The following is a 14,774-nucleotide window of genomic DNA, read 5'->3' on the forward strand; positions in this document are numbered from 1 at the left end:
TCACCAACCACGAGCCCCGGCCTCGGACCTGCTGCTTGAGAGCTCGCCTCTTGCTCACAAATCCCCTTCAGGGCAAGGCCCAGACTGGCAGCCAGCCTCCACCACCGTGCTCTAGGGCCTGCAGGGGTGGGGGTGGGGGTCCCAGGTCAGACTTCCCCATCCTCATTTCTACAAGTTAGGACACCCCCTTCAGGGGTTCTGCCATGAGAAGGAAGGGAGGGTGGTTCTGGCCACGCTTCCTGGGAACTAAGAGGTGAGTAGGCATCTCATGTTGAAGATAAGCTCTGTGAAAGCCTTGGGGCCTGTGGGGCTGGATCCTTAGCATTTTAAAATTTTATTATGACTGCGTTTGTTTAAATATATATATATATTTATAGCTCTATGTGCCCACCGCCCCCCAGCCCCTCCCAGCCCTAGTTTTTCCCCTTGGCTTTCTGTCTGGTGGCCGTGTAGGGCAGCACCGTCTGCGTGCTCTTGTCTGACACCGTTTGGGTACTGCTATTCCTCGTGACCCTGCGGGTCTGCTCAGGGACCGAGGTGGGGCCTGAGCGGCGTCCAGTCAGTGGAGAGCGCCTGGGCTTGTAGGGAGCCGGGGAGGGCTTGAGGGGGCCAGCAGGGGCCTCTGTGTGGGGAGGCTCCGGGGACAGGCCCACCTCCTCCTCTGCGGCCTCCTCCTCGGCGTCCCCCTCCTCGTCGTCACAGCACAGAGCGTGGTAGAGCACTTTGTCACTGAACCGCACCCTTTCCCGCGTCCCCGGGGTCCGCTGGGGCAGCTGGCCCTTCACAGGGCCGGCACTGAAGGCCTCCTCACTGGAGGAGTCCGGGGTCTCCACCCGGGGCCCGTTGGGGATGGGCAGGCCACCGTTCATGAGCCGGTAGTCCGGGCCTGCCCCCGGCCGGGTCGACTCGGGGCCGTCCACAGAGTCTGAGGGGGTGGAGATGTCCAGGAAGGAACAGAACTCCCAGCTGTCTGAGAGGATGTCGGCCGTCATAAAGTCCAGGTGGCCCAGGTCAAAGGGGCCGCCCACGCCCGCCTTGTCGCTGCTGGAGGTGCTGCTCACAGTGGCTGTGGTCCAGTCATCTGGCTCCAGTTCAAAGTCGAAGTCCGAGGTTAGTTTATCGATCTGGCTCACCACCTGGCCGGGCAAGGGGAGAGGAGTGAGGGGCCAGCATCACCAAGGTGCGAGTGTGCCCTGTCCTACCCTTGGTGACCCTACAGGACACAGGTGGACTTGAGTTCACAGGTTTGTTCGCCCTGTTGAGGGCCAAAGCTGGACCGGCGTGAACACAGCAGGTTTGGACCATCCGCCTGTTTTCCACTCCTCAATGCCTCTGGGAGAGGGAGGGTGCCTTCCAGCCCTGCACCCCATCCATTCACACACACCCCCTCCTGCCCCAAAGCCAGTTGCTGTTCTGGGGGGCAGCCCCAGTTCTCAGAGTTGGATCTTCCTTTGACTGGGGACCATTTCAAACAGGGCTGAGAGACTCCAGTGAGTCCACTCAGTGGCGGGATGCCCACCCACCCTCGGAGAGGAAATGAGATGTGAGAACCACAAAAAGACTCTGCCCAGGCTTTCTGAAACATCCTGGACCGGCCTCTGCAGCAGGTCAGAAACTGGCCCCCATGGATCTCCACCACCCCACCCCTACAGAGCCCCAGACCCTCCTCTCTCCTCCCCTTCCCCACTGCTTGATGAGTGGAGATCAATCCTGGCTTGTGGGGGAAGGAATAAAGCAAGCATTTTTGGTAAGCAATAAGAAAACCATCCATCCTGGGCCCAGAGCTGCTCGTTAAATGCACGCGGGCTGCAGAGGTCAGCGCACCCGCCTGCCCCTGGTCCGTGCAGGTGGCCCCGCCTCAGGACGGCCCCTCGGTCAGCACAGACACCGGCAGTGAAGGCAGCGAGGGAGGAAGGGAGACCCGCTCAGAGACACAGGGAGTGGACACAGCAACGGGAGGAGAGGAGATGCAGGCCAGAATCCAAACCAGCAAAACAACAACAAAAGCAAAGCGGAAGGACCAGAGACCCAGGGACAAAGACAGATGCAGTGAGTCATCAGGCCCCAGAGGCAGCTCCCAGCTCTCTCAGAGCTCTCTCCCTGGGGTCGGAGTGGTCAGCCAGTTCATTAACTAACAAAGTCCCTAATTCAACAAACCTTTACTGAAGACAACGGCTGTCCAGGGACGTGCTAGGGGTTCGGCAAGGAGTGGGGTTGCTGAGTGCTCCAGAGTATAAGAGGAAAGCTGGGGTGAAGAGGACCGGCCAGGAGCCCAGCTCAGAGGGGCGTCAACCTCGTCAGGAGTCAGGGGCTCTGACGCCGGCGACCTGCTCAGTCATTTTCCCTCTCTAGGTCTGTTCCTCAATCTGTGAACGGGGAGTTGGGTGGCTTATCTATCTACAAATTTCCTTCCATCTTTAAGGTTCTAGGACTCTGTGCTTAGAGGACTTGAGACACTCTTGGGGGGAGTCAGTGCCTAGGGATGCCCACTTCCCACAGCCCCAGACTAGGGGTGGAAGGAACTCTTGGCAGAGGCCTATGGAAGAGCTGGGGGCATAAAGACACCCGAGCTCCTGATTTGACTTGGACATAAAATGCTCTATGTGTCTTTGAGTAACTCACATAACTTCTCTGGACTTCAGCTTCAGTCATGCCAAGAGGGAATGATAATCCCGGCCCTGCCAACCTCACTAGAGCTTCCTGGGGAGCAGTGAGAAGCCATTGCTTCCAGTGCCCCAGGGCTCTCTGGGGGCACTGGTGATAAAAGTGACATCATCTCCCAGCTCTGAGCACCTACCACGTGTCAGGCTTTCCACCACAAGATCATCAATGCCTGGATTTATAGATGACGGGCCCAAGTGACCAGTCACTGGGGACCTGAGATTCCTACCCCCACCGGCCCTGCAACACTGCACACGGCTGAAGTGCTGCCCTGACTTCTGGGCCTGGACAGCCAATGAGTATAAACTCTATCCTCCAGTCTGGTCACCCCTTCTTATGTCCTCCACTGCCCAGAATGACTCCCATACCTCAGAGAACCTCGCATCCCCCTGAAGCCTTTGTGTAAACCAAGCCCCACCTGAGAGCTAGTGGGAACCCTGGCCTCGAGTAGGGTTTCTCAAACCCAAAGGTAGGGGCTCTCAAACCCAAATGCACAGAAGTAGGGGATGTATGTATACACATAACTGGTTCATTTTGTCATAAAGCAGAAAACGACACAACCTTGAAAGGCAACTATACTCTAATAAAAACAGACAAAAAACCCGGACGTGCATCAGCCAACTCCCAGTGTCCTATTCAGGAGGTCCTGGTGGGGCTCGAGAGGGGCATATCTGACAAGCTTCAAGATGGTTCTCCTGCTACTGTTGGTGCAGGAACAGACTTGGAGGACTACTGGCCTAGTGGATTGGACTTCCCAGGTGGCACAGTGGTAAAGAACTTGGCCTGCCAATGCAGGAATGGCAGGAGACAGCTGGTTCGATCCCGGGGTTAGGAAGATCCCCTGAGGTAGGAAATGGGCTCACTCTAGCATTCTAGCCTGGAGAATCCCATGGACAGAAAAGCCTGGTGGGCTACAGTCCATGGGGTCCCAAAGAGTTGGATACAACTGAACATGCATGCAATAGGCCTAGCAAACTGGGGATTTAAGCTGGTGAAAAATAGCAGCCCATGCACTGCCATCCTCAGGAAAGGCCCTATGCCTGTGGGACAGCCACACCCTCTAATTAGATTCCCCTTTTCAGGCACTGCTGCTGAGAGTCTGCTGCTACCTGAGGGTGCAAGGATGACGGTAGGAATCTGGAGTCAAATGACTTGGCTGTGAGCTCACAGGGTTGGCTGAGGCCAAGCCAGACCCCGAAGCTGGGTTCCTAACCCCCTGGGAGGAAGATGCAGGGTCCACAGAGCAAGAGCCCTAGAACCTTCAGATCAGGACACTCTCCCTGCCCAAGGAGCCCTTGCCAGCCCCCTGCTCAGCAGACCTTCAGGTTGGGGCCGTTCCCCTTCTCTATCAGAACGCCCTTCTCTGCTTCCATTCTGGGAGAGTGGAGGGAAGGGAGAGAAGGAGGTCTGGGCTCAGGTCCCAAGCCTGCCCCATCTTGGCTAAGAGGTTTGAGCGGCAAGTGATTTCCCTCTCCATACCCCATTTCCTCCACTGTAAAATAGGATGACACGCCTCTATTTGCCAGATATTAGAGATTCGATAGGCATGTGCTTTAAACTGCAGAGTCCGCACAAACAAGCACTTAAGAATCTGGCCTCTGAAGCTAGACGTAGGGTCCAACCCTCACCACTTACAGGCTGTGTGACCTTAGCTGAGTTACTCAACTTCTCTGGGCCTAAATTTCTTCATCCAAGGAGAATTCTAGTAGTACCTGCTTGATAAGGCTCTGGTAAGGGTTTAATGACTTGATGCACAGAGAGCACATAGAACAGCATAGACCCCCAGTATCCACTGTGCACCTATGGGTGCTAACATGTGGCCAGGCCCCTGGCATCAGGTCCAGGAGCAAATGGGAGTCAGCTCTTTACCAAAGGAATGCCACTGTAACAGGGACATTTCCGGGGCCTGTGGCAGAATAATGGGACATTATTAGACCTTTCAAACTGCAGCACACGGGTGGCACCTATGTTCCCTAAAGTAAAGCTGTCTACAGACAGTATAGGAGAAGAGATACTGCAGGTCAAATAGTTGAGCCTCACAGGTAGATCTTGGTCTGCTCCACTGGGTGAGACATGTCACACTCACCAGATGAATGACATAAGTGAGGGTCAGAAGGGAGTGACACGCCATGGGGACCTGATGGTCTGCAGGGCCCGGGTCAGTCCACAACCCCTGCTGTCCATCCCCGGTGCCTCATTTCACGAGGCCAGTGTAGAAGGCAGGAATGGGGCAGGTCCCGGGCTACCTGCCTCTCTGCTGTGGCAGAGAGAAATCTATGATTTCTCTCAGAGATTTAATAATCATTTTGCCTACATGTAATTTGGGATTGTCTTGGAGTGCCGGGAAATAATTATATACACAGAAGGAAAGAAAGGGGAAGAGAGAGAATGGAGAGAGAAATAGAAATCACAGAACCACAGACCCTTGAAGCCAAGAGGACCTGGAGCCACCATTGAGACCACCTTTCTCATTGTGCTTGCTGACAGGAAACTGAGACCCAGAGGCCAGGAGTTGAGCTGAGACTGGAAGTGGGGAGCTCAGAACAGGAATCCCCTGCTCTATAGGGGGCAAGAGTAAACACTAGATAGGAAGGGCAGGGTTAAGGGCTGCAACAAAACCTGCTGGGTCCCAAACCCTGTCCCTAAGGGTGTCCACAACCCATGTCCTGATCATAGCCTCAGCTACCCCCCTGAACACTGCACCCATCCAGTCTCCCCACTGACAGCAACTTCCAGTCCAGCTCCCTTTCCATCCAAGGACCTACCTAGTCAGCCAGCAGGACTACGTCACCCATCTGCTTTCCCCTCTTCCTGGCTCCCCAAACTCCTGAGCCTCCCAAACAAAACCCAACACCAAATCTGATCACAGGTCCTGTTTTCTCCAGCAAGCAGTCTCCAACCCTGTTGGGTTCACCAGCCCGACTCACTCCACAGAGCTCACTTGTGCCTCTGCACCTCACCTGGCATGTCTCTTTTCTTTCCTACTCATTCCTTCTCGCCTCCATAAGGAAGTCTTCCCTGACCCCCAGTTGAAGACAGTTTCCCTGTGAAAGGATCTCAGAGCACCCCGCACCTCTCCTGATTTTCCAGTTCTCACTGCTATCATTTTAGTGCACATGTGATTGACGTCTGTGACCTCACCAGACAGGAAGCCCCATGAAAGGCAGGACTAGATCTGTCTTGCCCACCACTGCAGCCCCAGTTTAGTACAGGGATTGGCACATTCTTTACAGACACAGTTTTTGACTAAGTGCATGAGTTCAGAGGGAGGACTTAATATAAACCACTTGGGGCTTCTTTTACGAGAAAAAGTTCCACAGTCTTAGACACCCCAACATTGCTTGCCCTAGCCCGCCTCCACCCCTGGTTGAGACCCCTCTCCAAGGAAAGCATGAATGTGTTCCCTAAGGCCCCAGGGTGAGGACCCAGGGATCCCTGGAACCCGTTTATCCCCTCCCTGCTCACCTCTGGTCCCTTCAACTCTCTTGACAAGCTACTACTCCTTCCCACCCTCCCAGCTCCCTGGGCAGCTGGTTACATAACTGGGGATTCTGCATTATTTATGATCACTGATTATTTTTTAATTCTTGATTATGTTACTTATTGTCTTCCTGGGGGGCTGTGGAGCTGGGGGAAAGGGATGGGGAGTGAGTTGACCATGATACATGATTCTCAACCTGCAATCTGGCCTAATTGGCCAAGGAGCTTCATGAATCTGTCCGGAGGAGGAGAGCTCGAAGGGAAAAGGGAGGAAAGGAAGGTGAGACCAAAAAAATAATAAGAAAAAATCCACACAATTCTTGCTGAGCTGCGGGTGATGGAACTGACCCACTTCGGCACAGCTCTGTGGTCCCCGGCCTCTCCTGCTCCAGCTGCCTCCTGGCTGGGCCACATTTATCTCATGCCTGCACAGCCCTTGGCTTCCCTGCCACCTCATATGCAGCGCCTTGCCCAGGGGACTGCACAGTCACCACCGAGCCTGTTCCCCTTGAAAACTGGATGGGGCATCCTCCACCACCACCCCTGGCTGTGAAGGGTTTGTGCCCACCCTCCATCCTCTTGAGGTGCTTGGGCCAAGGTGGGCAACTGTGTCCTTAAGTTATGTCCTACCCAAGAGTCAGTGATGGTGTGAGAGACACTAGTGACCAATACAATAAGTACCCTTGAACCCCTATATGCTGAGTGACATCTTGGGGAGCGGGGAACTGAGGAGGAGGAGGAGGAGGCCAGGTACCTGTTCAAGGTAAGCTCAGCACCCAGGAGGGCAAAGGCAAGGCCCTTACCCCTGGCCTTTGGGGCTCCCAGTTGGCAGGGAACAGGGGGAGCAAGGGCTTCCCTGGTGGCTCAGCTGGTAAAGAATCCACCTGCAAAGCTGGAGACCTGGGTTTGATCCCTGGGTTGGGGCGATCCCCTGGAGGAGGGCATGGCAACCCACTCCAGTAGTCTGGCCTGGAAAGTCCCATGGACAGAGGAGCCTGGTGGGCTACAGTCCATGGGGTCGCAGAGTTGGACACGACTGAGTGACTAAGCACAGCGCAGGGAGAGCAGTGGGGAGGCAGACTCCCATCTAGAAACACAGCCAGGAGATTCCTGGAGAGCAGGCGGGATTCTCCCTGAGAACAAAATCCACATTCTATACCGTGGCCTGCAAGGGTCTGTGTAACCTGACTCCCTGCTCCCTCTTTGACCTTTCTTTCTGCTTTTCTCCTCCTAGGTCACTCCACTTCAGCTGCACTGCCTTCCTTGCTAATCCTGAAAACACCAAGCACATTTCTTCCCCAGGACCTTTGCACAGGCTGTTCCCACTGCCTGGAAAGCTCATCCCCTAGATACCACCCTCACTTCCTTTGGTTCTCAGTTCAAAAGCCATCTTATTGGAAACCTCCTTCCTACCCCCATCACTGTCACTCTCTGTCCCTTTTCCCTGCCGCACAAGGGTGGGACTGCCCACTGTTGGAGGCAATAAAGGTGCCAGCCAGGAGGTCAGGGTCCTGACTTCGACCTCTCTGATGATAGCTGAGAAGTGGATGTGATTCTAAAAGCCATACATGGAATAAGGAGCAGGCCAGTGCTTGAATATTTCATTAGTAATATTTAACAAGTGCAGAGTAAGTTTTGTGCCCTACTGCTAAGTACTTTATATATAATACACATTTAATTCTCATCACAACCCTGAGGCTGAGTGGGATGGGGAGTGGAAAATTCATTATCCTTATTTACATGGAAAATGGAAGCACAGCAAGGCAAAGTAACTCTCCCAAGTTCACACAGCTGGGTAGGGGGCAGAGCTGGATCTGAATCAGAGACATGTGGCTGCAGAGCCCATGACCTTGGCCCTGAGGCTGTGCTCTATCTCTAAAGTAAGATCCATAGAGTTTTGAGGAGCTTAGAGAGCCCGCTGGGACTGGCCTGGCACTCTGTAGTTTTGGGGAACCTAGGGGAGCTGAGGGCTAATTAATGATTGACCATCACATCTCTCTGCAGCACAATTTTAGTTTTCAAAGCATTTACATTCCTCACCTCACTCAGTCCATTAAACTACTCTTCCCATTCATGGGACAGAACTTGTTCCTTATCACCTGGGAGGCCAATGGCAGAGCTGCAGAAGGGTTTTGGCAGGGTAGGGGAGGTATAGTACGGGAAACTCCAAATCCTTTAGGGAAGTGAGTAGGTGTTGGCCCCCTTTCATGTGTGCGTGCTAAGTCACTTCAATCATGTCTGAGTCTCTGTGACTCTAGGGACCTGAACCCACCAGGCTCCTCTGTCCTTAGGATTCTCCAGGCAAGAATACTGGAGTGGGTTGCCATGCCTTCCTCCAAGGGATCTTCCCAACCCAGGGATTGAACCCAGGTCTCAATGTCTACCTGTATTGGAAGGTGGGTTCTTTACCACTAGCACCATCTGGGAAGCACGTTGGCCCCCTTACCTCATGCCAAACCCTGATGAAGTGTTAAGATAACACTGAGGTGCAAATGATCATCATCCCCATCTCAGAGATGAGCAAACTGAGGCTCAGGGGCCTGGGGAGGGAGGGCTTTAGTGTCCCTCGTCTTTCGATGAACTTCAGGCTGTATGCTCAAGATGGGGAGGACAGTCTGCCATGGAGGGTAGTGTCCGGGGCTGTGGAAGAAGAGCAGCAGAGAGAGGATGACAAAGGGTGATACAACTGAGCCCTTTCTGCTGGCCCTTGCTCCTTCATCCAGCATCTCCTGCTACTCCCAGCAGTCTTGCTTGTGAATCTTTTCTTCACACCTAAGTGCTTTCCCCCTCTGACATGAGAACCCCATTGGTGAGCTCTGAGCTGGTACTGCCTGGGGAGTGGGGTGTGATAAGGTGAGGAAGCCAGTGTCTGCCACTGTCTTGACCTTGGGCCCACCCACACCCCCGAGGGAAAATGCCACACCAAGCTACCAAGGAGAGGCTGACAGATCCAGCTTTACAGTCCCCTTGGAGGACCAAGAGCCAAGATCATGGGTTCCAGAGAGCAGGGGGACTGCAACACTTTACTCCAAACCAGAGCTTGGAACTCCCCGCCCCAACCCAGTAACCCCATTCCTGACAAATCCCATCCTACAGGAAGTCGGTTATGGCATATCTTCCTCTGTCTGGGCCTCTCAGAGCCTCGCCTGCCTTCCACTTCCTCTGCCCATCACCCCATGTCCAGACCCTGCCTGGGGGATGGGGGAGCTCTGAGGCTTGGCCCCTCTCCCAGCTGGGTGCCATTGGCAGCGGGCAGGCAGAGGCATACGGGGTAGACTCTGGTTGCCATAGCAACCTGCCAAAGTCTTGGGTGGAGGCACATGGCCTACGGGGTGTATGGGGGGCGGGGACTCATCTCTCCCCATCCTAGCTCAGGCCTCTGGGCTGCAAAGCCTGGGAATCTGGAGCTCTGCTGTTTGAGACATGAGAGCGGGTGAGTGTGTGTGCTGGTAGGGAACACCTAAAAGATCCGCAAATGAACTGTCGCACTTCTAAGCTCCCTGCCTCACCCCTAAAGGGTACACCTCAGAGCATCGCAGCATGAGCATAAGGTGCCCCTTCTAGAAGGCCCCTGTCAAAGTGCAAAGACAATCATTAGTCCACCTCCTGAAGCCCCAGCATAGGCATCAGATACTTGAGTTCTAGGCTTAGTTCTGCCACGGGTAGGCTATGTGACCTTACACCAGGCCCTGTCCCTCTCTGGCCCCAGTTTCTTCAACAGCAAACAAACAGGGCTAGTCTGGATGACCTGTGAGATGCCTTCAAACTGTGGATAGCTACGCAGTAGGGGAAGATGAAGGTAGGTGCCTGGAAGATGCTCAGTTGGGAGGAGGCTCTACGCTTATCAAAGCTGCCTCCAGGCTTAGAGTCAGTCCTGGCTCTTTCTCAGCAGGCTTGCTGAGGCATAGGTCCCAGGCTCCTGCCCAGGACTGAGACTTTGGATAGTGCCCATGACCCCGATGGGACCAAAGAGCATCTGAAAATTGGTGGGGGGTGGGGGGGCAAGTCAAAGTGGGAACTGCAGTCCTCTGGACCACTGAGGTTGGGAGAGCAGGGGTTGCTCAGGGGCACCTGGTCTTTGACCTCCAGGCTTATTCCTCAAAGATGTTTGGCTTAGGCTGCGGCCAGCCCAGTCCATGGGAAGAAGCACCACCACTTCTGTCTGTCTGCAGCAATAACCATTCCTATCTCCTGAGAAAGGATGCTCCATTAGGCTGACCCCGGGTAGAGGGGCTGCCCTGCCCAACCTCTGCTTCTGTCCCAGAATCTCTACAATCCCCTCTGTTCTGAACATGACTTCCTTCAAACACCCTCTGCTCCTCGGTTCTCAGGTCAGGCTGGAATGCCACTTTGCCAGTCGGGAGTGGGTCTGCCACCATCACCCCCTCTTCCAAACCCTCTGAGCACCCCCATCTTCCCCACACAGCTGGCTGGGGAGAGCTCAAGCCCATAACTCCTGTTCAGTCACTCTCCCTGCCGTCTCTGCAGGGACCCTGGTTACAAGGAGTTGAAATTTGCCTAAAGCCCACCTAGCTGGCGTAATGGCACCCAGTGGGCAAATTCAGGCCAGCGGCTCAGAACGCTGGTCATGCATTTCAGGCTCGAACACAGCCCAGGGGGCAGGGCTGAGGGCATGTGTATCTCATTACCCTGGCGATGTGGGAAGCAGTAATTAAACCAGCTCCGCTTAGAGAGGCAGAGAGGGACACACATACCAGGATCTGTCAGTGACTTTTCACCCTTGGCAAAAAAAAAAAAGAAAACCATTCGGAACCATGGGACAGGGATGCGTCCTTCAGAGGAGCTCCCTGCCCCTGCCAACACACACAGAAACGATGATATCCACTAGCAGCCCCTAGACCCGCTTCGGGGCGCAGAAGGCAAAGCCGGCTTTCATTTTTCCAGGATCAGGGTTCTAAGTATCTGTGTGATCACCAGGGAATGCTCAGAGCTGGGACTCGAGTGGTAGGGACTGTCTCAGTAAAGCCACCCACGCTCTCCCTGTGCCCTCTGTAAGCCAGTCAGAGACTGGGAGGCAGATGGTGGGGTCAAAGGTCAGCTTGGGTCCCAGAAGACTGTCTTCTACTAAGAGACTGTGGTGGGATTCCGTCTTTTATTGGCCACCATAGCAGCTCTGAGCCAAGGACCCACGACATGCTGCCTAAGCAGTCCCTGGATCAAGCAGGCCCCTCCAGCCCTGGGGTACAGTGACATCTTTAGCAAAGCAGATGTGGGGAAAGGAGAACAAGAAGGAAGTGCCAAGCAGAGTGACACAGGTGCATACAACTTTGCTCACGCATGTGTGTGTGCATGCACACACACACACACACATACAAACACACACATGTGAGTATGTTTTGGTGCCAGGCCCAGGAAACCTGGCCTAGGAGCTGCCCAGCCCCTCACTCACCTCCCTTAGCTCCTTGGCCACCTCCTTGAGCTCTCGCAGGATGTCCTCCAGCTGCCCGATGACCATCTTCATGCGCTGTCGAATCCGCTCCCGCTCGCCACCACTGCTGGGGTCGTCACTGGGCTGCCCGAGGTCCGGGGTGCCCCGAATGTTCATCCTTCACCACGTGGCCGCAGGCCTGCCCATGCTCCCCCCAGCCAAGCACACGCTGCGTCTGCCTCCACGGAGCCCCCCTCAGCAGGGCAGAGCTCCACATCTTAACGGCCCCCCAGCTCACCCTGGCCCTGGGTGGCCCTCACCCAGCCCCAGCCCCCTGCCACCACCCCGCTCCTCTACCTCTGGGTGGAGAATGGGACACCCAGAGGGAGACAGTCTGACAGAGGGGGTCAAGGTGAGGACACAGGAGGGCAGGGGGAGGGGCCTTGGGTCTCAGGAGTGGTTTCCAGGACTTGAAGCGCCTGTGGGTATGCTGAGCTGGACACAGAGGCAGGGGGATGACTCTGCAGGGACTAAGGGTAAGAGGTGCCCTTGGGATGGACAGAAGGCAGCAGTAATCCCCTCACAACTCCTAGGCAATTTAATTGCAAAGGCCGAGGTGTCGAGATGCAACAGACACCTGCAGAGGGATGGTGGCCAGGGACTTCCAGATGTGAAAGGGGCTCCAGATGTGGGTGGCTCTGGAAAGGGAGCCGGATTGGAGGAGGGCAGCCCCCTGCAGAGAGAGCGAGTCTGGCGTCAGCCTTCCCAGGCTGCAGCACCAGCCGGCAATGCAATGCCGCTGCCTCCCTCCTCACCCTAGCCTGCACCCTTCCTCGCTGGGGATTGGAGTTTTTTTGTTTGTTTGTTTGTTTGTTTTTTCCTTTGTGGGGAGGGATGGTGGAGGCAGATGCTCTAGAGCCCAGTCTCTCCTCTAGAGGGGAAGGAGGGAACCCCTGCTTTAGAAGCAGAAGTCCTCAGCCTGCCATGGGGCACCCTGCCCTGGCTCCCGCCACCCCCACCCAGGCCTGGCCCCGCTGGTTCACTGGAGGGCCCCTCCAGTCTTCCCGGCTCGCTCCAAGTGCCCCGGGGGTGCTCTCCTTCCCAGCTGGACCTTCCCCTCCCCAGCCCCGCCTTCCGTCAGAACCCCCACTCCGCTCTCGGACTCACCAAGGGTGGGGGCACCGACCTTCCTTCCGAGCAGCGTCGGGGGCCAAGTCCCAAGACGAGGTTGGGGGCCCCCAAGGCTTCCTAGGGCGGGCTTCTCTCTTTGGACCCTTCGGCCCCTGGCCTCAAGGAGGTCCTCAGAGCCGTCACCGGAGACATCTGGGCGGTGGGAGGGGGCGGGGCCTCCACGCTCCGAGGAAGGGGGCAGGAAAAATCTCCGTCAACCCCCGCCGGGCTCCGGTGGGGGGGTAATGAGCAAGGTTCCAGCGGGTCCGGGGCTCCGAGGCCACAGGTGACTCGGGCACAGGGCGACCGAGGCGACGGCGGGCCGGTCCCAGCGCGCGAGCCAAAGTCGGAGGGATCGGAGGGCGCCGGGATCCCCTCAGCCCACGCCCGGTATTCCCCGGGCTCGGCACCGTCCGGGATCCGCTCTGTCCAGTCCAGACCGGCCGGCTCCGGGCTCCACCGTGGTCTCTGCCCTGCCGGGAGTGAGCTGGCACCCGTGGGCGCCCGGGACACGCTCAGTCCGGACCCAGAACGACAGCGCTCCGGCACCTGCGGCGTCCGGAGCGGCCGCGAGGGTCCGCTTAGCCCAGCCCCGCGGTCCTCCCGGGACGACAACGCTCTCGCGGCTCAGTCCACGGCCGAAACGGTCCGGAATCGCCGGGTCCCGGGGGGAGGGGCGGCGTTGGCCGTGGGGACCCGGTCTCCTCCGGGCCGGGCCGAGAGCGCGCGGGGCAGGGAACCCGGCCGGGCTGGGTCTGGCGGCCCGGGCGCGGGCGGGAGGGGCGCCGGGCGGAGGGGAGGAGGCGAGAAGAGCGAGAGGAGGAAGCGAGGCGAGGGGAGGCGAGGGGAGCCGAGGGGAGGGGGCGCGCGGCGAGCCTGGCGGGCCGGGGCGCACGGGGCTTGCAGCCTCCGCTCCGCCGCCTCCCGCCCGCTGGCTCTCGGCTCGCCTCCTGGCCGGCCCCCGGGCGCCGGGTTTGCCGGTGGGGCCACCGGGCGCCGGTTCTGGCTGGGCCTCCCTCGGCCGCCTCGCCCCGCCCTGCCCCGCCAGGCTCAGCGGGCCTGGGCCCGCTCCTCGAGCGCCGCGCCGCCCGCGCCCCGACCGCCCCCGGCCCGCCCCGCCGCCCCCCGCCGGACTGGCCGCCCGGGCGGGCGCTGGCTCCCTCAAAGGCCGCCCGGCTGGCTCGGCTCCGCTCGCCTCGGCGCTGTAAGGGAAGGGGCCGGCCCGGCGCGCCGGGAGGGAGCTTTTAAAGCGACACACACGCCTCCCAGCGCCGAGCACCGAGCGCGCGAGCCGGGGGGCCTCGCCACCCGGGGGACGAGGAAGCGTCCAGCGCTGACGGGGCTGGAGGCGGACTCTCCCGAGGTCTCTCTCCTGTTGACCTCGGAGTGCGGAGGGGCAGCGGGCTAGGGGCTTACTCGGGTCCTACCTTTCCGTAAGCCCCCATTACCCCTGCCCCCACTGCAGTGCGCTCCGGGCTTCCTTTTCGGCTAAATTTCCCGCATCAGACCTTCCTCCTTCCCCCTGTCATACCTCAAACTACTCCCAGACATGGCCTTAAATCAGATTAATTAAGAAAATGGAATACCGACATTTGCTGAGCACCTACTGTATGCCAGGCTCTGTCTGGGCTGCATGGGGCTGGAGTTGGAGATTCCGCAGATGGATGAAAGAGATACATTAGACACAGGTCATTTTGTTCAGTTCCTTATCCATTTACTGAACATTTTTTCAGCACTTTCTCTGTACCAGACCCCACGCTCGACTCTGGAGTCACAGGAAGGAAAAGCAGGATTTCAGGAAGCTCACAGCTTGTGGGGACATTCCTGAGTAAACTCACAGGTGGTAAACGCAGAGCAAAGGCAAGTTCTAGAAGCAGCGATAAGGGGGGTGGGAGCAACCCAGGACAGCGATTGGCAGGCTGTCCCTGAGGCAACCCCTGAGCTGAATTTCAAAGGAGAAGTAGGAGTTACCCAGGTGACTGTCAGTGAGGAGGAGGTGGGGGTGAGCCTTCCAAGCAGGGAGGAGGGTGGGAGCAGAGACTCAAAAGCAGAAGTGAGGGGAGGCAGAGTTTGA

General features: G+C 57.2%; 1 protein-coding gene across 3 annotated transcripts; it reads right to left on the minus strand.

The window, feature by feature from the left end:
• Positions 1 to 292: 292 nt before the first annotated feature.
• INSYN1 (inhibitory synaptic factor 1) lies at positions 293 to 13,793 on the minus strand. Of its 3 annotated transcripts, none has more exons than XM_065941560.1 (3): positions 12,698 to 13,793; positions 11,552 to 11,674; positions 293 to 1,136 (listed from the first exon to the last, which is right to left on the minus strand). In XM_065941560.1, exons 2-3 carry the CDS (start codon positions 11,621 to 11,623, stop codon positions 414 to 416), a joined length of 795 nt encoding a protein of 264 aa, XP_065797632.1. In that variant the 5' UTR covers positions 11,624 to 11,674; positions 12,698 to 13,793; the 3' UTR covers positions 293 to 413. The 3 variants fall into 3 exon arrangements, with proteins under 3 accessions (XP_065797632.1, XP_065797631.1, XP_065797630.1); XM_065941559.1 differs by having other exon boundaries at positions 299 to 1,136; positions 11,552 to 12,263; positions 12,717 to 13,793; XM_065941558.1 differs by having other exon boundaries at positions 299 to 1,136; positions 11,552 to 12,263.
• Positions 13,794 to 14,774: the final 981 nt, after the last annotated feature.

Source organism: Muntiacus reevesi, chromosome 7 (genome assembly GCF_963930625.1).
Source record: "Muntiacus reevesi chromosome 7, mMunRee1.1, whole genome shotgun sequence".
Classification (NCBI taxonomy): Eukaryota; Metazoa; Chordata; class Mammalia; order Artiodactyla; family Cervidae; genus Muntiacus; species Muntiacus reevesi.